At 32.0% G+C, this 24,898-nt stretch overlaps 4 protein-coding genes across 10 annotated transcripts in view; 2 read left to right on the top strand and 2 right to left on the bottom strand.

Moving 5' to 3' along the window:
- Positions 1-929: 929 nt before the first annotated feature.
- Positions 930-1,238, top strand: LOC126773611 (single-pass membrane and coiled-coil domain-containing protein 4). Its single transcript, XM_050494594.1, has one exon. The coding sequence runs from the start codon at positions 937-939 to the stop codon at positions 1,117-1,119; it is 183 nt and encodes a 60-aa protein (XP_050350551.1). The 5' UTR covers positions 930-936; the 3' UTR covers positions 1,120-1,238.
- A 973-nt stretch (positions 1,239-2,211) lies between these two features.
- Positions 2,212-12,123, bottom strand: LOC126773360 (thiamine transporter 2-like). The gene is made up of 7 exons (XM_050494277.1): positions 11,506-12,123; positions 10,103-10,233; positions 7,993-8,137; positions 4,768-4,913; positions 4,124-4,309; positions 3,268-3,485; positions 2,212-2,702 (listed from the first exon to the last, which is right to left on the bottom strand). The coding sequence occupies exons 1-7, from the start codon at positions 11,738-11,740 to the stop codon at positions 2,453-2,455; spliced, it is 1,311 nt and encodes a 436-aa protein (XP_050350234.1). The 5' UTR covers positions 11,741-12,123; the 3' UTR covers positions 2,212-2,452.
- An 855-nt stretch (positions 12,124-12,978) lies between these two features.
- On the top strand, positions 12,979-18,473 carry LOC126773342 (oocyte zinc finger protein XlCOF20-like). Of its 4 annotated transcripts, none has more exons than XM_050494247.1 (6): positions 12,979-13,281; positions 13,456-13,577; positions 15,379-15,588; positions 16,175-16,309; positions 16,718-16,783; positions 17,686-18,473. In XM_050494247.1, the coding sequence occupies exons 1-6, from the start codon at positions 13,163-13,165 to the stop codon at positions 18,408-18,410; spliced, it is 1,377 nt and encodes a 458-aa protein (XP_050350204.1). In that variant the 5' UTR covers positions 12,979-13,162; the 3' UTR covers positions 18,411-18,473. The 4 variants fall into 4 exon arrangements, with proteins under 4 accessions (XP_050350204.1, XP_050350195.1, XP_050350177.1 ...); XM_050494238.1 differs by having other exon boundaries at positions 17,680-18,473; XM_050494220.1 differs by having other exon boundaries at positions 17,674-18,473.
- Positions 18,474-18,527: 54 nt separating this feature from the next.
- The window catches only part of LOC126773241 (uncharacterized), a 58,809-nt gene continuing 52,438 nt past the window's right edge, over positions 18,528-24,898 (bottom strand). For 2 of the 4 annotated variants that reach the window (XM_050494043.1, XM_050494033.1), the window contains exons 5-7: positions 24,422-24,709; positions 24,043-24,232; positions 18,528-23,283 (exon numbers count right to left, since the gene is read on the bottom strand). In XM_050494043.1, the coding sequence (XP_050350000.1) occupies positions 19,239-23,283; positions 24,043-24,232; positions 24,422-24,709 (4,523 nt within the window). In that variant the 3' untranslated portion in view covers positions 18,528-19,238. The remainder of the gene's footprint in view (positions 23,284-24,042; positions 24,233-24,421; positions 24,710-24,898) is intronic. The other 2 variants (XM_050494053.1, XM_050494061.1) reach the window with 2 other exon arrangements.

The following is a 24,898-nucleotide window of genomic DNA, read 5'->3' as shown; positions in this document are numbered from 1 at the left end:
ATTCTAAAACAAATTTGATATAATAAAGAACATAAAATATATATATATATAATTACTCAAAATGATTGCTTGCCCACTATGCAGTCTTTTGTAGTCTGGTACCTAACGAAATGAGAAGACAATTCCAAATTCAATAGAAGTGTGAAACTAAACGATGGCAAGCTTTGCTACAAAAATCAATTGATGAGTTATATTACCATTGCAGATAACTGCACCTTTATGCCTTAGTTGAGCGTTTTTAAGTAGGTACAGTGTATCAAATTATCAAATATAGACTTTATAGGCTAAAAAATATAAAGATATTCTATGAAAAAAAATAATTATAAATAGGGTAGTAACTTATCTATAGTACAGAATATCAGAACATACAGCTGAATAAAAGGAAGAAGCAGACTTTCTATTTAATCATATGTATATAATAGTATTTACGCATTTGTGTCATAAGGAATGGAATGCCTTAAATCATTGTAATAAATTATATGAGACCAAAGAAACACCATTTAATTTACGTACTCTATCTTTCTGTCGGTACTCCCAAAAATCATAATTTTTACAAATTGCAGTTACAAGATATTTGTCATTCAACAATAGCTGTATGGTACTCTACCTATTGCAAGGCAAGAAATATAAAAATGCTACTGTCATATGTCACAATATTGCGACTGTCATACGTCATATTAGACAAGAAAAGTTCATGGTGACGTCTATTATACGTATAGTGTAATTTATAAACACATAGGGTTATTATTTTAAACGTATAAATTATTAAATAAAAGTGACTTATATTTAATTTAAATTTATTGTAAGTATTCATTTTACTTCCTTTAACCTTTTTAAAGAAAGAATAATAAAAAAATCTTTCATAATGTTAGTAGTTTAATTGGACGAATGGTAACTGATGTTATTTTAATGTTTTGGTTTTATTTTAGGTTGACAATGAGGAAGCTCAAGGGAGTTGTTAAGGAAACTGCTAAGCAGAAGCGTGAGAGGAAGCAAGAATTTGCTAAGATGCGTCAACAAATAAACACTATAGTCTTGCCGACGTTTGCGGTTATCTTCCTATTGATATGTGTCTACGTCTACTTTAAAACACGGCCTTCTTCTATGCAGTACGCGTAAAAAAGGTTTAATATCTATAATTAAATTGTACATAGTAAATTATTTGTGTTCAGAGTATGGCGTAAATGTGTAATACCATGGTTGTGAGTTGTATGGTGACTTGTTATTATATTTTATAACTTAATACTGGCATTATATAAAAAAATATGTTCTTTAACATTCCAAAAACAAAACATATCATTGTACATATTAGAATAACTGTAATTCGAAGCAATTTATAAAATGTTATTATATTGATTCAAATTTAATTATAAAATAAATAAACTGTCTTGCTTCAGTATTAAGGGTATATCAAGGTATTAAAACAATATATTTTTCAAACATATATTTATTTAAGATCTATTGTAACATAAATATTATACAGATTTATAAAATATGAATTTATCTAGTAATAAAATATTTGACTTTTAAAAGTTTTTCAATGCCTTCTTTCTTACTTTGATATTTTATCTTAATATTTTTATAAGAATATTGGCATGCCAACTATTTAAGTACAAACAAATTAACATTTATTATCATTGGTATTTAAATTTTAAACTTGTTGATTATTAATTAATTGTTTTCTAAACTTGTTGAAAAAAGGACGATAATAAATAACATTAACATTAGTTTTTATACTATAAGCATTAACATTCTTTGAATAACTTGCCTAACATTTAGCTAAAAAAAATAAAGATAATTTCAAATATATTTTAATTATGTTAGTAAATAATATTCCCAAAAAGGAATGTATTATTAAGTAAAATAAAAAATATGTATAATTCTAAAACTTCGTTTTAGTAGAATCCTTTGTAAGTCAGATAATAAAAAAAAATAAAAAAATTGGATAATAATAGAGAAAAAAAGTAACCAAAATTATATAAACAGGTTGCACTGAAAATTTGGTTGTTTGAAAAAAATTAATAGACTAATAAATATATACATATATAATATGAAAACATGATTAATACTATTCTTTATAGTATTAATCATGTTTTCATGTTATATTATTAGTTGAAAAAAAAATTAAAAACTTAAGAATTTATGTTATAAATTATGCATATTAAAATAGTCCTCCTTTTATATGTATACTGGGGAATTATTTTTAAATAGGGAAATTATAAAAAAAAAACTAAATATTACATTTGCACACACAAAAAAACTATTTCATAGTTTAGGAATTAAAAGTGTCTTTTTTAAATATATTTAAAATTACAATAATATTAAATCTATTTTAGATTCATACTCAAAATATAATAAAAATCTTTATAATATTGCACCTTTCTCACTAAACAATATAGATAAAAAAAAAAAATTAGATAAAACTAAATTAGGAACAATCTTCTGAGCAAATTTAATACTGATTTGTAACATTAATACTTTTTGTTTGTCTACATATGTGTACCATCCAACCTAGCATCCAAACGGACGACAGGACTAGGAACAAGCTGCTGAGGGTGAAGTACTGTGCTATGATTGGCAAAGTGATGGTTTGAATGAGAATAAGTGTGAGTAGAGACTGTAGACCCGTGCCCAGCAATGTGTTGATACCAAATATGAGACCAAAACAGCTGTCATCACTGAGCTGACCGGCAATTTTTGCACTGAAAGGTTTTAAAAAAAAGGTAGGTATTATAATTGTTTTTATAGTTCATTTGAAATGGTATATATACTGAGCAAAATACGGAATACACACTAAAAACCAGCGGTAACCTCACCGTCTCTCGGGGGCGTCACGGTATCGCTTGCGCATACTACCATGACGTCCCGACGGTTGGCGGCCCGCCTATGCGGGTCTCCAATCTTAGTTGGGTTCCCGGTATACAGAGAACCCGATTGTCGCCGCCAGGGAATGCCTCTGAGTGCACTCTCTATTCTCTAACTTTTATAATCCGATGGGACGGCAATCCGACACGACCGGAAAGAGTGCAGGCGCAGGACCGGCGGCTTTACGTGTTTTCTCAGGCATGGGAGTGTCCACATTTCCAATTTCCAGATTCCGGACTGCCATTGAAAATTATACCCCAATAACTTTTAATTGTCCTTAACTGGGATTTGAATCCTCCGTCATCGTCGTCCGGGTCTGCGGGCTCACATTTAGCCACTAAACAACGAGGCAGTCAAATATGGGCAGTAGACGTGATGTAGATTACCAGTGTGAACTCTCACCTGGCTAAGGTAATAGTGTAGTGGTACAGCAGCCCCATGACGATGTAGCCCGCGTAGGATACGAACACGTTGGGCACGAAGGTCCCCGCGAACAGGGCGACGCCCTGCACGGCGGCCACGGGCGCGGGCAGCACCGCGCGCGCGCAGTACGACGCGCCCAGCGCACCCAGCGCGCCCAGCAGCGTTTGTGCAGCCTCCACCGCACCGTTATATACCACCTGGAACACACAATCATTCGCTTGCTGTTGTCCTATATATTAAAGATCATATCAGTGTGATTTAGTAGACTATTCTGGCTTGCCTGCCTGATGTCATCATATCTTGCTATTGGATTTAGTGATGCGTTGGTTTCCCGCCAACACAAGTATTGCTGAGACGCATCATTCTGATTCACTTAATACAAAAATTACCTTCAGTTGGCTGTTAATGCATATGCATGCGCACATCCTTATCAAGTAGTACATAACTTTTATTGAATTTTATTTACCAACAATTTAAACAAAACGTCTTTTTTTATTTTCGTATTAATGTTAATCTTTAACCTTCAGTAACAGTAACAGTCTGTGAATGTCCCACTGTTAGGCCTCCTCTCCCTTTTTGAGGAGAAGTTATGGAATTATTCCACCACGCTGCTCCAATGCAGGTTGGTGGAATACACATGTAGCAGAATTTCAGTAATATTAGACACATGCAGAGTTCCTCACGATGTTTTCCTTTACAGTCAAGCAGGAGATAAATTATAATCACAAATTAAGCACATGAAAATTCAGTGGTCACATGAAGATTCACACGTTCTTACCACTGGGCCATCTCGCATTATAGCTATTCAGCTGGCTCAGCAGCTGAATATACTAACCGGTGCATCCTCCTCTTTTTGTATATGCTTCCAAAGTAGTTGAACGTAAGTCTGCGCCTGCACGAACAGAGCCATGGACGCAGCGTACAGCGCAGACCACGCCAGTACTTTAGGCCGAGCATAGGCGGAGCGTGCGTGCCGCGCTATGAGATACGCCGCGTCTATTATATCCTTACGGAACGAACGCTGGAATTGTTGTTATTTTAATCTTGCTTTATACCGTAATAGATAGAACCGTTATATCCCAGTGAACAAAACATGCGGATCTTAAACGAAGGCTTAAAACTGGATATGCTGTTTAATTTGTCGTTCTCGGCGGTGACAAATACCATCGCGAGGAAACCTGTATATGTAACGATATTTATGTTTATCTATTTAGAGGGCTTGTGTTAATTGTTCTTATCCCATTTATTATATAATTATTATATAATACTCTGTTATGTTTTAAAAGATGAATGAGCCAGTAAAATTATCGACACAAGAGGCAAAACCTCATTGGCGACAGTACATCCCAGGAAAGGGTACATTGTTCTTACATAGCAGATGAATGTGTGTAGAGGTGATCACTTACCATCAGCCTTACGTATGTTTAAACAAAAATCACATACAGACACACTGACAATACTTCATTTTATCATATTTACCTTCTCGGAATATGGCAGATTCTGCTTTTCCATGTTCATAGTTCCAATGTCAATTTGAACAGTGGTGGCTAGCGACCGTCTGTGAAAGTATATTCCATAAGGAACGGGTGGAAGCCAAAACGCCCAAAACGTTGCTAAAATTTGAGCTGTAAAAAATACATTGTTTGTTAAATATTTATAACAATGTATACATAAATTTGTTCTAAGCTATTCGGAATGGGGGGGGGGGGGGCTCAAATGTCAACCTGCCTTGGATCTTTAAGACCGGGTGTGGCCAAAGCCGCGAGTGAAAACTAGTATTATAAATATGTTTTTCAATTACAGAACTTATTATATTCGATAAATCTTGGCGATCGTTTAAACGATATATGTCTTGCAGTGCCATCTAGTGGCGACTTACTTAAAAACATCTATCTACACATTTATGTGCTAACTTTTCTAGTAGGTACATTTTCTTATGAAATACGTAAGCCGACTGGCAAAGAGGTCACCTGATGGTAAGTGGTGGCAAATGCGCCACCAAAGTTGCGAATGTTATGTCCCTTGTGTCTGTAGTTACACTCGCTCACTTTTTTCTAACATTCAAAGCGGAACAAAATAAAACTAAATATTGTAGTTTCGCGGTAGAATATGGGCATGCACAGAGCCAAGTAATTGTAATTGGACACATACAAATAGTATTTATCTCCTGACAACATTATTATAGTAATTAACAAATATACTTATATAAAGCAGGAGTCTGTATTCAATAATAGCACATTAATCGACGAAATAGTCATAAGTCGTTACGATCGAGAAAAAAATACATGAACGAAATCCTTTGTATAAGAAATCTTTATTAAATTGTGACATGTAATTGTGTTATCAGGTTTTTTTAACCTACAATATGAATAGTCTATATTCAATACTGTTATCAAACACGAATTTAACAAACTTGAGTATAATGACAGACTTATTTAAAAAAACAAGACATCTGTTCTCAATTACTGATATTATATATCATAATATTATTATTGTTTTATTACACTTTACTAATCAAATACGTTTTTAAATCGTTTATTAATAGAATAAGCGATAAATTGTGCATTATCCTCTTGCCTCGATTATAAATAAACATTTTATAAGATTGAAATGTTTATTAGTACTTTATTTATTTATTTTACTGGTGGTAGGGCTTTGTGCAAGCTCGTCTGGGTAGGTACCACCCACTCATCAGATATTCTACCGCAAAACAGCAATACTTGATATTGTTGTGTTCCGGTTTGAAGGGTGAGTGAGCCAGTGTAATTACAGGCACAAGGGACATAAAATCTTAGTTCCCAAGGTTGGTGGCGCATTGGCTATAAGCGATGGTTGACATTTCTTACAATGCCAATGTCTAAGGGCGTTTGGTGACCACTTATCATCAGGTGGCCCATATGCTCGTCCACCTTCATATTCTATAAAAAAAAAAATTATATTATGATATAATTGTATATAAAATGTAAAAAACCAGGCCAAGGCTTAACCTATATATTTATTTCATATAATATATGAAACGCCAATTGCTTCTGTGATTTTTATTTGGTAGCTTGACGAGATTTATTGTTATCAAATAAAAAAAAATGGAAGTAAGAGTAACTTTGTATTTATTTTTCTGTTATATATTTTAATAATATACAAAAAACCATGTGCTATTTCAAAACATATTATGTTCTTTTAATATTTGGTATATTATCTGATTTCGTCCAGTCGTTTTCCAAACAATCAAGTACAAACTTTCCCATCTACAAACGTACATATGTATATTCGTAGTAAGAAATGAGATTGCTCGAATTACTTCGAATTATATCGGATTTGAATACAGCTTAAGTGTGACGTTATACGATACTTTGATGCTTGGAAACAATGGTAGCTGTCGTGCAATTTCGCGAGGAAATTTCGACATTTTATAGAGTACGCATGTGAGTAGGAGCCTATTTATTTTTAGAATCATTTATAATTAGCCTTTGAGGTAGGTAACTCAGTACACGAGTCAATTAAAGCGACATCACTGCTATTGTTCTCGTTATTTGCTATAATTAATATTTAATCATTCTTGTATTGCGATACGAACGATAGAACATATGCGTGTACATTGATTATATATATATATATATATATATATATATATATATATATATATATATATATATATATATTATAATAGAATGAATATCTACTTTAGTCAGGCTCTTCAAGCTATTATAAATTGTCTTTTTTAATGTCTCGTATCTCTTCAAATGTGTTGTCTGTGCCTTTTGTGTATTATTTTTTATTATTTGGACTTACGTTATTTTTAATGTGCCTGTATTGAACAACTTCTTAATTGACTGGGTATGTTATATGCTAGATGTGTGAATCGTCAATTTACAAGATTCAATTAAATTTAAAGTAACCATCAATTTGAAATTTAGATTCTACCGACAACAAACTCAGTATTAACTCTTTTTAATACCCGATGTAAATAGTAGGGTGATGAGTTTGACGGAATAATCAATCAATCAGTACACATTTACTTATCTTAATCTTACTGGTGGTAGAGCTTTGTGCAATCTCGTCTGGGTAGGTACCACCCACTCATCAGATATTCTACCGCAAAACTTCAATACTTGGTATTGTTGTGTTCCGGTTTGAAGGGTGAGTGAGCCAGTGTAACTACAGGCACAAGGGACATAACATCTTAGTTCCCAAGGTTGGTGGCGCATTGGTGATGTAAGCGATGGTTAACATTTCTTACAATGCCAATGTCTATGGGCGTTGGTGACCATTTATCATCAGGTGGCCCATATGCTCGTCCGCCTTCCTATTCTATAAAAAAAACAGACACGAATTACTTTCGAATTTATAATATTAGTATACTTCTCTCCTGGTCACTTGCTAACCAGTAAAGCAAAACGTCACGAGGTTATATATATATATACATACATACATATATACATACTTAAATATACTATTATTTTCAGAAAAAAAATTAGCCTAGAAAATCTTTTATAAATTTTATATCGATATATATTTTTTACGTTAAATATTAAAGTTCCTACACCCTGGACGAAAATTATTAATCGTTTAATTTTGGGACATGTATATTATATCAATAGTATCTACTTAGTATTAGTGATATATTAGACAGTCGCAGAACCCTCAATAATGCTGAAAACGAACTCAACCGATTATATTACTATACAACGTACCAGGAGCACATACCGGCAAAGGTGATGTAATTCAAATCCCGATAGTTCATCAGTCCGTAATGCGTGAGGAGCTGGGAACTTACTCCAGACAGGAAGCGGCCGGTCAATGCCGCTATCCGAGTACAAGATGAAACGAGAGGGTACTTCGTGGAATCCACCTTTAAAACACACATAATAAATTAATTTCATAAGCAACAGTTAATCAATCCTTTCTAATATTATAAATGCGAAAGTACTCAAGGGATCGCCGCAAAATGTTGCATAATTTCAAAATTGCAAATTTAATGGTGACCGGTTGAGCTCATAATTTGTATTATAATTCTTTTTTCATTTATTTAAAATAGATAGGCAGTCTGTTCCGTGTTGGTAACTATCCCTCACAAGTCGCAGTTATCAATGCGCCACCAGCTTTGGGTACTATGTTACGTTCCTCGTACCATTCATTAAATTTATGCCTAGGTACACTTGCTCACTCACCCTTCAAGCCGGACCACAACAATACTAAGTATTGCTGTTTGGCGGTTGAATATGTACTGGGTGGTCAGCCCTAGCACCGCGCGCCCACAGCCCTATCAACAAGTGAAATCGCAGTAAGATTAAATTTAGCGAAACATAATAATATCTAAGATATTACGAAGAGGTAACTTTTTTGTTTCTTGGTTTTTCTCACATTTTCACAGACTATGTAGTATGTTAATATTTTCCATATTTTTTTAATAAAGTTTATTACATCAAGTTACATAGTAAGACTTTATACGAGAGATTTGTATATATACAAAATGTCTACAGTAAAACACGCGACAGCATATCTTTAACAATGAAGTTGTTTATCATTGGTAATAAGGAACCGCTTTAAAGGAAAGGTTTAAAAATGGTATCAATAACTTTAGTGCAGTCTATTGAACACAATTATTCTGGACACGGTATCATTTTTCAATTTGAACCTACATTCGAAGATATTATGTCTCAATATCGAATGAACACATGAGAATGATATACGGCCGACAGATCGATCCTGATTATATGTTTCGACTGAATCTTTTGTCTAGTGGCTAGTTTACAAGGCAGCAGGCACCGAACTCGTGGTTTCAAACCTCGGGTGCGATTAATAAAAATTTAGTTCCATCGAGAAATTCTAAGAAGCAGTTGGGAAGTTTGTAATGTTGACACTTCCTTGCCTCGGCAAACACGTAAAGTTGTTAGTCCTGCACCTGTAATCTCTCTGGTCGTGTTGTATTTTCCGTCCCATTAGATTATGATAGTAAGTGAATATAGTATACTTGTGTTTACACACACTTGTGCACTATAATATGCCCCACTCAGACCGTGTCTTATCAGTCAATCATGGGATGACGTCATATACATTTTTATACACTTTTTTTTTTTTATAGTAAGCGAACGAGCAAATTGGCCACCTAATAGTAAATTGTCAGCGTCACCCATAGGCATTGGCGCTGTAAGAATTATATAACCATTCCATATGGTTATATACCATATGGAACCTAACAGCGCCACTAACCTTCGGAACTAAGATGTTATGTCCCTTATGCCTGTAGTATCACTGGCTTACTCATCCTTTAAACTGGAACACAACAATACCAAGTACTGCTGTATTTGTGGTAGAATATCTTATGAGTGGGTGGTACCTACTCTACCCAGATGAGCTTGCATAAAGCCTTACCACCAGTAAAATAAGCACTTAATTACTAGATGCTTAACTGTCAAACATTACAGCCAATCATGACATAGCACAAATCGACTTAATTGTTGTCCGTGACTTAAATTACGTCGAAGTGGTGGAGATGAAATCGGTCGATTACGATCACTTGAAATAAATGAATTCAATTAAAAGTCTTTAAACTTCAAATCCAGCGTTATATATTAATACTGAGTATTTCTTTTAGGCGGTAAAATATGTTATGAGTGGGTGGTACCTAAATAAAACCGTACCACTAAGCAATATAAATATTATAAATTTGTAATATAAAAAATGAGCGACTTGTCTAAAGAAATAACTTTAAAACAACTTCCTTAATTAATGCATACTATGTTAATTGAATTTCCTTAAGTGATTCAATTATAATTTTATATGACGAAATTACCATTCATAATATTAAGCTTACCTTTGCATATATGTAAGTTAAATAAGCAACCTCTGTAGCCATGTACAATCCATACAGAAATTGAGAAACTTGCAGCCATTCTATGCTTGAAGTCCATAGTAACACGGCATAGACTGCGATACCGCTTAAGCCTATAGTGAAATATTTTTTTTAATATAAAAAATCTATGAAGTAGAATTTCAAATATATATTTTTTATTTAAATATAAAAATTGATGTGCAAATAAAAAGATTAAATTGATTAAAGATTATGATATTAACAATATTTTTTTTTTTTTATTAAGTCTTCTTTAATACTTCGATATTATTTAAAACCAATGACTGACACTTATTAGGAATAACACTTTTATAAAAATAAGTTTAAACTGAATAATAATTATATATAAAGAAATAAATAGATACAAAGTAAAATTTTAATATGATAAAATATTACATTATAATTGATTAGTATCTGTATCATTTTTTTTTTATTTTGATATATTTAAATAATTAATCATTTGAAGATAATTGTTGCCTATTAATTGTTAGGTGCTGAAACTTAATTTGTTCAAAAAATAGTCATATTTTAATACAAACCTTTATAGTCATAGTTTAAAACTATAAATATAATTTATTAATTATCACTTTTTTATTTAATCCAGTATTATTAAGGATCTAGAGATAATGTGTTCATTTAATTTTATCAAACAACTTAGATAAAAGTAGTATTATAACACAAATAAGATAATATTAGCGAGACACAGCTTGCCTCACGTAAAATAACTATGATAAGGTAGAGATTAGTTTATTTATCATAAGGGAATTTATGCAGCGAATACATTTGAGACTTTTGCATAATGTATGTCAATGTATTACATAATATTGTCTCATGTTGAATTTTAATCCAATTTCAAAATTTTAAAATACATTAATCAATATAATTTTATTTTTTAAAGAAAACATATTTGTTTGATATAAATTTTTTGCTATAAAAATTTTATCTTCAAACCTTCTTGGTGTACGGACAACAAAATGTAAAATGTACAAAATTGCTTAATTTTTTTATCAAAAGTCAACTTAATAAATTGATGTAAGTACATGGATGTTCCAAATTAAAAATCTTTAATTATTATTGATTAAATTAACTAAATATTAATATAACATTGATGATGATAAAATATTGATAAATATTTGAGATAAGGATATGAGGGGTTACTGTAATACTGCAGCTTTAATAGTATTGCCTGTAAATAAGTGTTATTTATTTCAAAATAATACGAAGATAAAATCTCAAAAAGATGACTGATAATATTTTTTTAAATTATTTAAATGTGCTAATATTTATAATGAGCATGACTTACTTTATACACTTTCAATTTTAAATACAGTAAACAAGAAATATACTATTTATTTACATGAACTTACCTGATAGAATTATAACTGGCTTGAATCTAAGGAAGTCTGTGATCAAAAATATCAAAACAAGAAGGGCCAAATATGAGTAAGTTCCAACCGGATATACTTCACGATTTAATTGATCTTCGGTTATATTACGCCAATCGCCGAGAAGGAATTCAGTAACAAACGGCTCTGAAGGCCGGATCTCACGCAAAGTTCCAAACAAACACAGGACTAGAGTAATTTTTATCCAGTTTTCCATTTCTAATATTATTTATGAACGTCACGAAATGAAAGATTTACATAAGTATAGCACGTGCGACGTGTTGTTTATAATATTTGCACTAAACGAATGTTTCTGAAATGCGTTAGTAGGCAATATGTGCAATAGTTTGTCGTGCATCGTGCAAACGTCTTGTCCGATTTCGCTAAGATCTGGGTTTAGATTTTAAATTATCCTTAGAAGAAGTCAGTTCTTTGAGTAAAGAAATTAATTTTTTGATTGTTTCTTGATGCAAAAATTTGCTTATATGCTTATCCGCTACAATATGTAAAGAAACATATTTTGCATGTAATCTCGTGATGTATATTACAATTTTATAGTCTCAGCAAGTAATAATTTAAAGTTCAAAATTCAAATCATTAATCAAGTCCCATGACATAACATTTTTCGAATATTATGAATTTATGACAATGACATTTTAACCTGTGAAAACTGACATACAAACTGTGTAACAAAAATAAAGTGTTGGGTTAAAATTTTAATTGTATTATATTTATATTGCAATTAATTATATTATACATGTAAAAAGAAGCAGATCTGTTAAGCACGCACAAATTGAAGTGACAACACGAAAAAAAAGTTTTCTTAAATATGATATTATGGAAAATTTCTCTGTCATACTGTCTATGAGACCGCTTATCGCCTCGCTTGATATATGGACTAATACTCAGTAGGAATTCAAACTAAAAATGTCCCATTTTGGGACGTGTTAAATTTGACAATCTCAAGTTTAGTATAATGTAACACTTGATAATGGAAACAACTTGAATTCATTATCATTTATAATAAGAGTAATTAGAGTTTGACATTCTCGAACAATTATCAATTTTAATTGTATGACCTAAAACAACCAATGAATTAACTGCCATCTGATGGTAAGTGGTCACGAACGTCCATAGAATTTAGCATTATAAGAAATGTTAACCATCGCTTACATCGCCAATGCGCCACCAACCTTGGGAACTAATGTTATGTTCCTTGTGCCTGTAATTACACTCATCCTTCAAATTGGAACACCAAGTACTGCTGTTTTGCGGTGGAATATCGTCTAGTCACTACTAGACTAGTTTTCACGACTAGACCACTGTCTAGTCGTGAAAACGTAACAGACAGACAGACTTATTTTGGCACTTATAATATTAAGTATAGACTAGTATAGACGACACCATGAGGAATACTCTTTAGTCTTTAGTCAGATCTTGTTTCTAGAGTCTAGTGTCTCTGTCGGTTGTCACTTTTACAATTTACAAACTTTACGATTTACATTTCGAAGTTCGAACTTTCGACTCTCGACATTCTTTAATTTGTACTTCGTTGTGATAAGGTGATAAGATTAAAATAAAATCCAATAAAGATGAAAATTGAAAAAAGTGAATTTTCCGATCAGCATATCTGTCCATAATGTTGCAGTGCTGTTACTGTTCTAAAGAGTTTAAATATGAAAGTGAGAAAAAAAGACATGAACAAAGTCATTATCCACAATTTGAGTGCAACCAATGTTTTAAGAAGTTTAGTTTTTTGTGAGTTTAATTTTTTTATTTTTGGCATTAAAGCCTTAAATTTTAATTAATTATATTTTTTAATATTGATATTACATTTAATATACGAATATTTATATTTTAACTTTAAATAAATATATATTCCAAAATTTTTTAAAGGGGATTTTGATTATTATTGTTTTTAAATATTTGTAGGTCAGCCTTGAGAAGGCACCAAAAGCAACATGAAAGGACAGGAAGTGTTCAGTGCCTTGAATGTGGACGTAATTTTCGCGATGATATTCTTCTCAAACGACACATAAAATATGCGCATAAGGGTAAGTAAGATATTTAACATTACTGACAACAATTTACTATGTATTGCTGTAAATTAAGGTAAATTAAATTGAAAAAATACTTATATACTTACATAAAATATTATATGAATTGCCTCTCACGGCTTTGCTTTAGGTTTTTAGTAATATTATTAAGGATAGGTATACCATATTCAATATTTATAGAATGAGTGAGACACATGTCGTTAAATGCTCAAATTGATGTATATTATAATTAAATAATATATTTTATTTATATGATTCAAAATATACATTATTCAAGTAGTAAAGTCTACAGAAGTAATTTTGAATTGTCAATTTATAAGATTTTTGTGTATTGTTACCGGTGTAGTTTGAGATGTAAATTCTATTACAATTTACATGAAACCCAGTACTTACTTTTTTTCACCAAAAATACAATTATATTTATATATCCTGTCGTAATATGAAATACAAATGTCAAACTTCTTGTATCTTGTATTGAGTAATATATCTTATTTGTGAATTTTTTTTTTTTTTATATAAGGTTAATGATTAATAATAGTTAATGTTCAAAAAATTGTAATTAAAAATATATTTTTCGAACTTAAAACAGACAGAAACAGAATATTCAGACAGAAATATTCATTGAGTATTAATTGTAAGAGACCTTTTTTATATTTATTTTATGAATGCAGATAAGAAAAAGTCTCCTTAATAAAAACCTTTACACATAGAATCCGCTAATGCAAGTTTATACCTACACCAACAAAGGAATCTAACATGTTACATCTTTTTTGCTTAATTAGGCTGGTGGAATTAAACAGGAGAAAAAGTATATTTCTCAGTTTTATTAATAAAAAAAACACTGTTTAACATTTTTAATTAAATAGAAAAAACCAGTCGGTAACATAAAACAATATGTATTCTATGTTTTTAATTGTTTTTGAACATGAGTCATTTAATAATAAAAGAAAAAAAAATTGTATGTTCCATTGTTGAGTCAGATTTTATAACACATACAAGATATTCCTATTTCTCTTTGTAATTTATTTTATTAACATTCATATTGTCATCATCTTAAAAATTAAATAATGATGAATTAAAAATGCAATTTGATACTAATTTTATATATGATTATATATGACATTGTGTTTCTCATTTAATGAACTGAAAGATAAGAAATATATTTTTTCTATTACTAATACATATCTTTTAACTGCCTCGTTGGTCTAGTGGCTTGGTGTAAGGCTGCAGAGGTCCTGGGTTCTACTCCCAGGTTGGGCCAATAAAAAGTTATTGGGTTTTTATGTCAGAAAATTCTCAGTAGCAGCCCGGAGTCTGGAAGTAGGAAGAGTGTACACTCCCGTGCCTCGGAAAGCCGTTGGTCCTTTGCCTGAACTCTTACGGGTCATATCAGATTGCCGTCCCATCGGATTATGAGAGTTAGGAAATAGAGAGTGCACTTGTGTTTGTGCACACATTTGTGCACTATAATGTCTCCTGTGTAGTTGGCTAATCTCTCTTGAGATTGACTGCCGTGTCTGAAATCGGTCTGGAGGACATTATTATTATTACATATATTTTTTTTAAAAAACTTTTTCTTTTTACAATTTGGTGTTAAAATTTTACATTAAATTTTCAGCATTTCAATACTATTTATTTAAAATGACATTATTTTATATATATAGTTTCATTTTATGATCATGAACTTTTTATACTTAGTTTTTGCATAGAATACTTCATCTAATTAGTATTTTAGTAAAGTATCCATGGTATCAAAGTAATATCTTATTTTTATAAAGTAAAAAAATTAATATTTCAGGTGAATATGAATGTTCTCAATGCAATGCCATATTCAAAAGCGACTTGGCATTAATGTCGCATATGAAGACTCACAAGCCTAAAGCTGAAAGAAGATTCCAATGCAGTTTTGAAGACTGTAAAAAATCGTTTAACTTTGCACACCATCTCAAACATCATGAGCTAACTCACACAAATACGAAACAGTTTTATTGTAAAACTTGTGGCAAAGGTATCTTCCGTAACATATTTAATGACTAATTATTTTGTATGACAAATATGTCATTGTGTGTCAATAGTTCGAATGTGGTTTTGTTGATAATTATGTTTTCAAATACGTAAGTACAGATTTCATTTACCAGGACTGTGATTCATTAATACATGTTTATTATATTGCTTTGAATGTAATGTAAGAAGCTGCAACTAAGTGAATCATTTCAAAATCATTATTATACTTATTTGTAACTTTATTGCATTCTTTATATTAATTTGTAGCAGATATAACAATAAAATAAGGTTTTAAAATTTTTATGGTAATAATATTTAGATATTCAGTACTGTGACACAGTCAATGATCATGGTATTTTTTATAGTAAAAGTACTAATTCTGAGTTAAAAACAATCTTGTAAAATATAGTTCGAAAATATACTCTTCTTGCTGAAATTCTAGATGAGTGTACTTTTTATATAGAAGTCATTATCATTTGGCTGTATATTTATTTAAACCACTATTGTGTGAAATATATTTTCGCTCCACTTTTCCAAGTTTTTTGTTGTTTGATAATGTATTTTTTTTTTATTTTATTCATTTGTTTTAGGTTTTATTCAGTCCCATCATTTGAAGTATCATATGAAAACCCACGAACCTGAGAATTGGCTGTATTGTACCATACCAGATTGTAACAAGAAATTTGTTTCAGAATATGCAAGAAAAAAACATCTCACAAGCCACAGTTAGTAATTATTTAAAAACAGCATTTTATTTATTTAAAAAAATTAAACTATTTTGTTCAATATATTATGAAAAGAGGAAAAGAACCAGCAGTGCTATCCTGTAAAAACTCACTTCATTACACACCTATGAACTTGACAACTGACTTGGTTACATACTATTTTGATGTGTGTATTCTTGTAATGTTATAATTATTATGGTCAATGTCCCATATCACTTGCTGACATTATACGATTGATAGCTGCGGTGAGGCTCTAGTCTGCTCTTACAGAATAGAAGGTGCGATGATCAGAGGTCACCATAGATATTGACATTATAAGCCGATGTGCATATGTCCAATTTTGTAATGGAATAGAATGGATTGACCATTCTGTCTATAATTTAAGAAATTAATTAGTGCTTTTTTCAGGGACTACCATCGATAGTGGCATATCCTCGGATTCGAACTGTGATCTTTCTCAGGATTCTATTAAGGGTAACTTATAATATTTTTTTTCAAATCAAACTGACATCAGTTCTTATATAGTAGATTATACCGAGAAGAATAGGAAACAATCAATGGTAGAAGTAAAAATAAATAAACTACTGTGACCTTGAATTAAAATGATGTCATTGATCGAGACCTAAATAATCTAGTCGTAACAGCCTGTGAATGTCCCACTGCTGGGCTAAGGCCTCCCCTCCCTTTTTCGATGAGAAGGTTTGGAGCTTATTCCGCCACGATGCTTCAATGCGGGTTGGTGGAATACACATGTGCCAGAATTTCAGTGAAATTAGACACATGCAGGTATCCTCACGATGTTTTCCTTCACAGTAAAGTACGAGATGAATTATAATTATAAATTAAGCACATGAAAATTCAGTGGTGCTTGCTCGGGTTTGAACCCACGATCGTCGGTTACGATTCAGGCGTTCTTACCACTGGGCCATCTTGGCTGTCATAATAAGAATAGGAAAGAAACAATGGTAGCGGTATAAATAAACAACTTTGACCTTGAATTAAAATGACGTCATTGATCGAGACCTAAATAATTTATAGTATTCAGTATGAATTCGTGAAAATGGCGTTTTGGAAGTTTGCAAAGACGTTATTAGAACATTTGGAAGTAATCTTAAAGTGAATATGAGTAGATATATTAAATAAGAACTAACTGAAAATATAGCAAACTGAATGCAATGTGTAAATGTATGGTTTGCTTTGAATATTCTGTAGGCGTCTTATTATTGCGAATTATAAGTTAGCTTCTATCACGGGAACTACTTTCAAGATTCCTCTTGTCTTCTTTTCATATTCTATCAATTCTCATCACTCAAATCCAAAGAAAGAAAATATTGCATTCAATTTATTAAGTTGTACGTTTTCAGCAGCAGATGCAGCAGTGCTTTGTGCCAAATGCGGAACTATGATAATGCTAACTTCATACGAAAAACATGAAAGAGAATGTATGCGAAAACCAGAAATGCCCGAAGACAAATGTTTACAACCAAAGATTGAAATTGAAATGAATAACTATAATAATATTGAAGTTTTTAGCAACTGCAAAACTATATTAGGAAAATGTATTGCAAATGAAAATTTACCTAATAGCTGTTTGTGCGCTCAAATTAAAGATGTGAATAATTTTTACGATGAACTACTTCCGAATGAAAACTTTGATCCCCATAAAGTTGAGACAGAAAACAAACCAACATATAATAACAATTATGAGAATATTAGTATTATGAATAATGCATGTGAAGGTTGTGATTGTTCTAATACTAAATCTAATATAAACTCCTTGAAGGAACCTTTAATACAAAACACAGATGAAAATTTACCAAAATTTGAATTTAGAAGTGATGGTGCTATAAAACTAAAAGAAACAATTGACATAAGCATAAGTATTAAAAAAGAAAATCAAATTAATGATACCGATGAATTTATGAACATTATGAATCATGTGCCTTTTAATAGTTGTAAAGCTGTGTTAGGTAAATGCATAGTAAGTGGTAGTGGTACTATGAGTGAGAATTGTTTATGTGCTAAGATGGCGATGGATGACCACCAAATGACGGCTCAAGAAATCGATGAGATAACACCACAACCAACAATATTAGCTTAATAGTTTTTTATCTGTGATGTTCTATGTTATGTTAATGTTGAGTATATAATCTACACAGGTATATATATTTTACCATTTTAAGATGATGCAATTATATTAGAATTTAAAATAAAAACGTTATTTATTAATATTAACTTTATATTTATTTACAACACTTCTTTACATTTTCAACCATATTATACAAAATATATCTTAGTTAACAATTACTACAATAATAAAAATTATTATTTTACAATCAGACCTCACTCCTAAAAGTATAACTAAGTTAAAAATTATTAAATCGACAAATGGAATGCCACTTTATCATTCGGAATTATCACATAACGGCATGGATTATACATTTTAGATATTAAGGGATGTCAGTAATGAACATCCCTTTAATACATTCCGGATAAAATAATAAGGAACCCAATTTAATGTCATTATTTACTGATTATTAAAATAAACAATGTTATTATAATAAAATATACATTTATCTATGGTAACAATTTAAAATGAAGAAATTAATTCTTCGTCATTGAAGAAAATAATTAAATGATTAATTTTTTGGCCGCGTTTGTTCACGTACTTGAAGCAATAAATAATCTAAAATCCTCATGTTGATTTATTTTTTCTAATTTGACTAGTCTAATAAAACAAGTTATTATTTATCAATATAGGTAAAATATCTTTAGTATTATTAATAAACTTAGAACCATTTGGAATCTTAGCGAGAGAATAGATGTTACGGTATATCAATTTACATTGGTATTTTATAGCTTTTAAAAATCACAGGAAATGGAGTAACAATAATGTACAATTTATTCCTTTTCATAACTACAAGATAAACTACGCTTCGTTGTTTAAGATAGAATCGAAGTTGCTTACATCTGTCCTTTTGTCACTCTTTTCAGGTGAATCACTAATAAAATTAAGTTCTTGAATATTTTCACTGCTGTAATCTTTTTTTAGTTGCTCATCATTTTCATCATTAATTGGTACTACGCTAAGAAATTCGGTGTCATCACTTAAGGGCTTAGAAGTTGATTTTTCAGCCCCATTACCTAGGTCATTTTCAGGTAAGGTGGTTGGTTTTTTCGTAGTATCTAAATCATCAGTGTCTAAAAAAAATGTTGAAATGGGCAAAACTTCTACGTTGTCAGATTTTTCACTTGTTTGTTCTTCGCTGATCGAGGCTATAGTATTAATAGGTGTTTTATTTGCTTCTGTAGTGGATGTTTCTTCTACACGGGAATTGCTATTTGTAAAAAGTTGATTGAACATGTGATCAGGATTAGCGGTTGTTGTAGTTTCTTGAACTACTTGCGGTATAACTGATAGATCATTTGAGTTAGAATTTTCATTAACATGTGACATATCGCTTACTACATTTGAATTATTCATATGCTCATCTACATTCTCGTTTTGCGTTTCATTTAAATTAGCAGGCTCAATGTCATGGCCTTCTTGTAGTTTCTTTACGAGGCTTTTATTGTTCTCAACTTCTGGCAAAAATGGATTCATGTCAGTCTCGTGATCTATGAATTCAGAAGATTGAACGTTTGTAGGTTTTGTTGTAATAATTGATTGATTATCGTTGGGATTAGATATTTCATAAATCGTAACATTTAAATTACTTACTTGTGAAATATTTTGAGCATTAATATCAGATGTCTTAGGGACATTATCTTGATTTATAGTTTGTTGATCTTCAATTTTGAATGCATCTGTTGTTGTAGGCATAACTGTTGATGTCATTATATTTATATTGTCCTTTACTTCATCGTTTTCGTTCATTTTAGACTTGACACTTTCATCGACCGTAATATCTTTCTCCGTTTCTTCCCAAACTGGGGCTGGATGTGACGTTGTCAATGAAATTTCTGCATTAGTTACAGTCTCATCTAATTTCTTTCCTGCCATTTTATAAATATAATCTCCTATCGTTGTCGATTCGAATGTTTTTGATTCGATATCTTTGTTTGGTAACATGGCTTCGGTAACATGTACTGTCCCGCTTCCATCAGAATTCTCTTTTTGTGTATTTACTCTTTTTACTCTGGAATCGTCATTTTCATAATCGTGAGTCATACCATACAACATTTCATCTTGATCTGATGTTTTGCTGGATTTAGATCCCATATTGTTTAGGTAATCAGGTTCAAAATCATCTTTAATAAGACCACGACCCAATAATTCATCTACCTTAATTGCAGATGTTTCTGTGGTTTCATCGCTTTCAGTGATTTTCATATTATCTTCGTAATTAATTTCCGTTACTGATTCAGATAACCAGTCTGAATCAGTTGATGTTTCAGCCGAGTCTTTCGATATTTCATTAGATTCTGTTATATCTTGCATGTTATTTTCTTTATCTATTATTGCTTTGGATGAACGATTGTAAAGCATGTTTATCGTATCAAAAGTGATTTCCTTACCTCCATTCTCTAAGGGTTTGCCATTAGATATTTGGCTTGATACGGTAGTTTTTTCCAAGGTTTCTATTAAAGGTTTATCACCCCCCAAATCTTTGTTTTCTGGGTTTAATGAGTTCGGGTATATTGTATCTATTCCAGTGGTAGTCGTTTCCATTTGGGAATGTTCGTTCAAAGAAATAATTTGTGTTCCTTCTGATTGAGACATAATAATTTTATGCTCATTGCTGCTTTGAGTACTTGTTGTCACATCATTTTGATTGAAATCCATTATATTATCCATGTTTTGATTATTTTTATTATTAAAAATAAGTGTTGACGTCGTCGATTCTAGTTTATTTTTGTTTGTTTTATCTTCATTAACGTTATCGTCCATCTCTCCTGAGTTAGACGTAGTTGTTTCCAGTTGTTCCATATTCATTCTCGCAGTTGTTGATTCCGAAGACATTTCATTATTTTTCCTTATGAGATCAAACGTAATATCGTCGTTTTTAATATCACTTGTTTGTTCTGTCATTGTTTCTGTTATAAAATCTTCAAAGGTCTTAGATGATCTCGACTCTGTTTTATTAACCCGCTCATCACTCATTTCGCTTTCTGTTTGTGTTTTAATAATATCATCATTATTTGTAACATCAGTATTTTGGGGAACTAAACTAGTAGTATTTTCTTCAGCTTCAAGCCAATCATCATCGGCCGATGAATCGTTACTAAAAGTATCATTTAAATCCATTGGGTTTTCATTTTGTTGTAAAATAGAAATAATTTCAGGTCTCGGTTCATGTGAAGGCTCGTTAATACTATTAGGTTCAGAAATCGAGACCCTCGTTGTTGTAGTTGTCATTGAATTATCCGCGTTATTTTCAAGTGCTTCGTTTACTGATTCCTTATTTTTATCGTCAATACTCGTTAGTACACCAGCTTCAGTTTCTGATTGTACTGGTTCTGGAGTAGTATGAAGACCCATTAAACTATCTAAATCAAACGTAGGGTGATCAAACATAGGTCTAGGAGAAGTGTTTGATTCTGTCGCTTCATTTTGTTTGCGCTCATCATTATCACCGGAATTAGGTTCTATAATTGTTGTTATATCTGTCGACTTTTCTGTAAGCTGGAAGTTTGTTTCTGGCTTCATAGCGGAATGGGCGACCGACTCAGTGTCATTTGGCGAATCCGTAGTAGGATTGTGTGACTGCAATATTTCTGACGAACTTTCTTCGTTTGTCATCCACTTTGTTTCTGGTTCTGCTTTAGGTTCTAAAACAACTTCAGTTTCTGGTTCTACTGTGGATTCGGATTCTGGCTCAAACTTGGGTTCAGATGTAGGTTCAGGCTCTGGCTCAGCCTTCGATTCTGGTGCAGATCCAGGTTCTGGTTCTGCAGTAGGTTCCACTGAAGCCTCGAATTCTGGTTTCGGTTCTGCTTTAGGTTCAGGTTCTGGCTCAGCTTTCGGTTCTGCTGTAGGTTCAGGCTCTGGCTCAGCCTTCGATTCTGGTGCAGATCCAGGTTCTGGTTCTGCAGTAGGTTCCACTGAAGCCTCGAATTCTGGTTTTGGTTCTGCTGTAGGTTCAGCTTCTGGTTCTGCTTTTGGTTCGGGTTCTGGCTCAGGTTTCGGTTCTGCTGTAGGTTCAGCTTCTGGTTCTGCTTTTGGTTCGGGTTCTGGCTCAGGTTTCGGTTCTGCTGTAGGTTCAGCTTCTGGTTCTGCTTTTGGTTCGGGTTCTGGCTCAGGTTTTGGTTCTGCTGTAGGTTCAGGTTCCGGTTGCACATCTTCTGTGGATTCCGATAAAAGTTTTGGCTCTGATTTAGTTTCTTCTTCCGATTCCTTCGAAGGATGTGTTTCTACGGTTGAATAAATTTCATGTTCTGGGCTTGGTTCCGGTTTTGGCATCTCTGTATCAGTGTGACCAAATATATGAGAAAATTTCAAATCTGCCTCTCCAGTTTCTGTAGTTGTTTCTGGAATATATTGGCGCGTCTTTTTCCAATCAAACACATTTTCATCGGTAGCTTCATTTGGAGATTCCGTATTCGGTTTTACTTCTTCAGAAATAGTTTTCATTGTGTCCTCACTAGAGTCAACCGTTAGTTGCCTTTGAGTAGTAGTTTTAGGAATTTCATGTTTTGTTTCTGAATTATCTAAAATAGGCATACAACTCTTAGGTGAATTCGTATCCATTATTTGGCCATGAGGACAGACGCACGCAAAATCGAGTGTAGAATCGTCAAATTCACACTTATGTTCACAATCATTGTTATTTACTTTGCAAATATCAAGAACTGGTTTGGTTTGTATCTGCTGGTCTTCTGCGACGTGATATATACTTATCATTCTGTTATTAGTGTCTAGGTAATTGTTGAGGTTTGTTTTCAAAGTCTTCGCTGTTAGAAGATCTTCAGTTGGCTCAGTGTTGTATTTTGGTTTCCAATGAATTCTGTATGTTACAATGACTGATCCTTTCCTGCAATTAAAAAAAAAGTTGGATGATATTTCTATATGTATTTATGTATACAGACTATTAACTAGTACTTTTAGTCTGCATTAAAAGAAAAGTTGAAAGAGAGAAATTAACAAAGATTAATTTGGTTGATTTGGTACAGGAAAGTCCCATTGAATACATTAAATATGACATAGCGTAAGCGTAAAAAACTACACGAAGACTAAAGACAAATAAACAACTTTGACTTTAAATTAACGCTATATAATTGGTCAAGATTTTCAATAATCTATGGTATTCTTTAGGGATTCGCAAAAAAAATGTTTTGAATGTCGGCAAAATTGTTATCGGTACTTTAGAAGAAAATTTAAAGTGGATATAAGTAGTTAAGTATCGTATTAAATATAAAGTTATTAATCAAGATCCGTTTGTAGAGCATGACATAGCAGAACAATTTGAAAATCGCATAGAATATGTTAATCTAAGGTTTGTATCTTTACTCCTTGTTCTATTGGAATAACGAATAGATAAAAAAATGTGGATAGGGTGCGAACCCTGACCGTTGGCGAACATTTGGCGTAAAATGTATGTTAAAAATAGACAACGAATAGTTAAAAGCTGCTGTGGTAGTAATTTCTCTCCTCTTAAGAAGGTTTAAAGGTTTAGTCCATTACGGTTTAAGTGTGCGGGTAAGTTAAATCACACGTGGCAGACTTTCATCATTAAATCCATTGCTATAAAACATATAAAATACATAGAAAAAGTATTCAATGTCTTATTTACCTTATTTGAATGACTTCTACCATAATTTCGTTCTCTCCATTTTCTATACTGTTTCTATCGAAAAGAGCGTGTTTGAGAGCGTCGCTGAATGTTTGAGTGAATTCCTTATATTCATCGCTATCCGGGTCTTCAAATGCTGGCAAGAATATCTCGTTGTCGATCTTTAATTCTCCTTCTACTGTTCTCGGTACTGAAATAGTATATAAAACAATATTAATATATTTATTTATTATATATTTTTGCTTCTTGAGCAGCTACGGCGCGGTCTTCACTTGGGTTTCCTGTAGTTGTACTGTATATTAAAAATATAATTACTATTATAAATATATATATATATATATATTGAGTATTTTAAACTCATATTAATTTCTGTACTCACCGTACATAGACATGTCGCTGGATTCATCAGGTATAATGGAGAGATCTTGTGCTTCGTCACTTTGCGTCTCCGTAACTTCCTGTGGACGTGGCGAAGTGATTGGTCCTTGATCGTGGCTATGGTCGTGGTCGCTGTGGTCGTGATTATGGCTACTGTGGTCATGATGGTGGCCGCTATGATCGTGATCATGACTGTGATCGCTTGTGATGCCGCCAAACGCACGCGCGGAACTTAGCGAAGCGTTGTACTGCTCGAGGGGAGTTGGTGAATTGGTGAAGAGAATGCCAGCTGTAATTAAAATTGATACTATTATTAAAATATATAAGTGATTTATTTATAGTAATATTAGTTTTTTTCTATGATATAATTATAGAATTAACATGATTTATGCAATGAGTTCTCATGTCTTATAAGTATATACTTTGCAGATGATTATATACATGGAATATTTTTAATATCTTGGTGTATGAATATGTT

This window comes from Nymphalis io, chromosome 2 (genome assembly GCF_905147045.1).
Source record: "Nymphalis io chromosome 2, ilAglIoxx1.1, whole genome shotgun sequence".
NCBI classification, from domain to species: Eukaryota; Metazoa; Arthropoda; class Insecta; order Lepidoptera; family Nymphalidae; genus Nymphalis; species Nymphalis io.
Note: the sequence above shows the minus strand (reverse complement) of the source record. Positions and strands in the feature narration are given on the sequence as shown.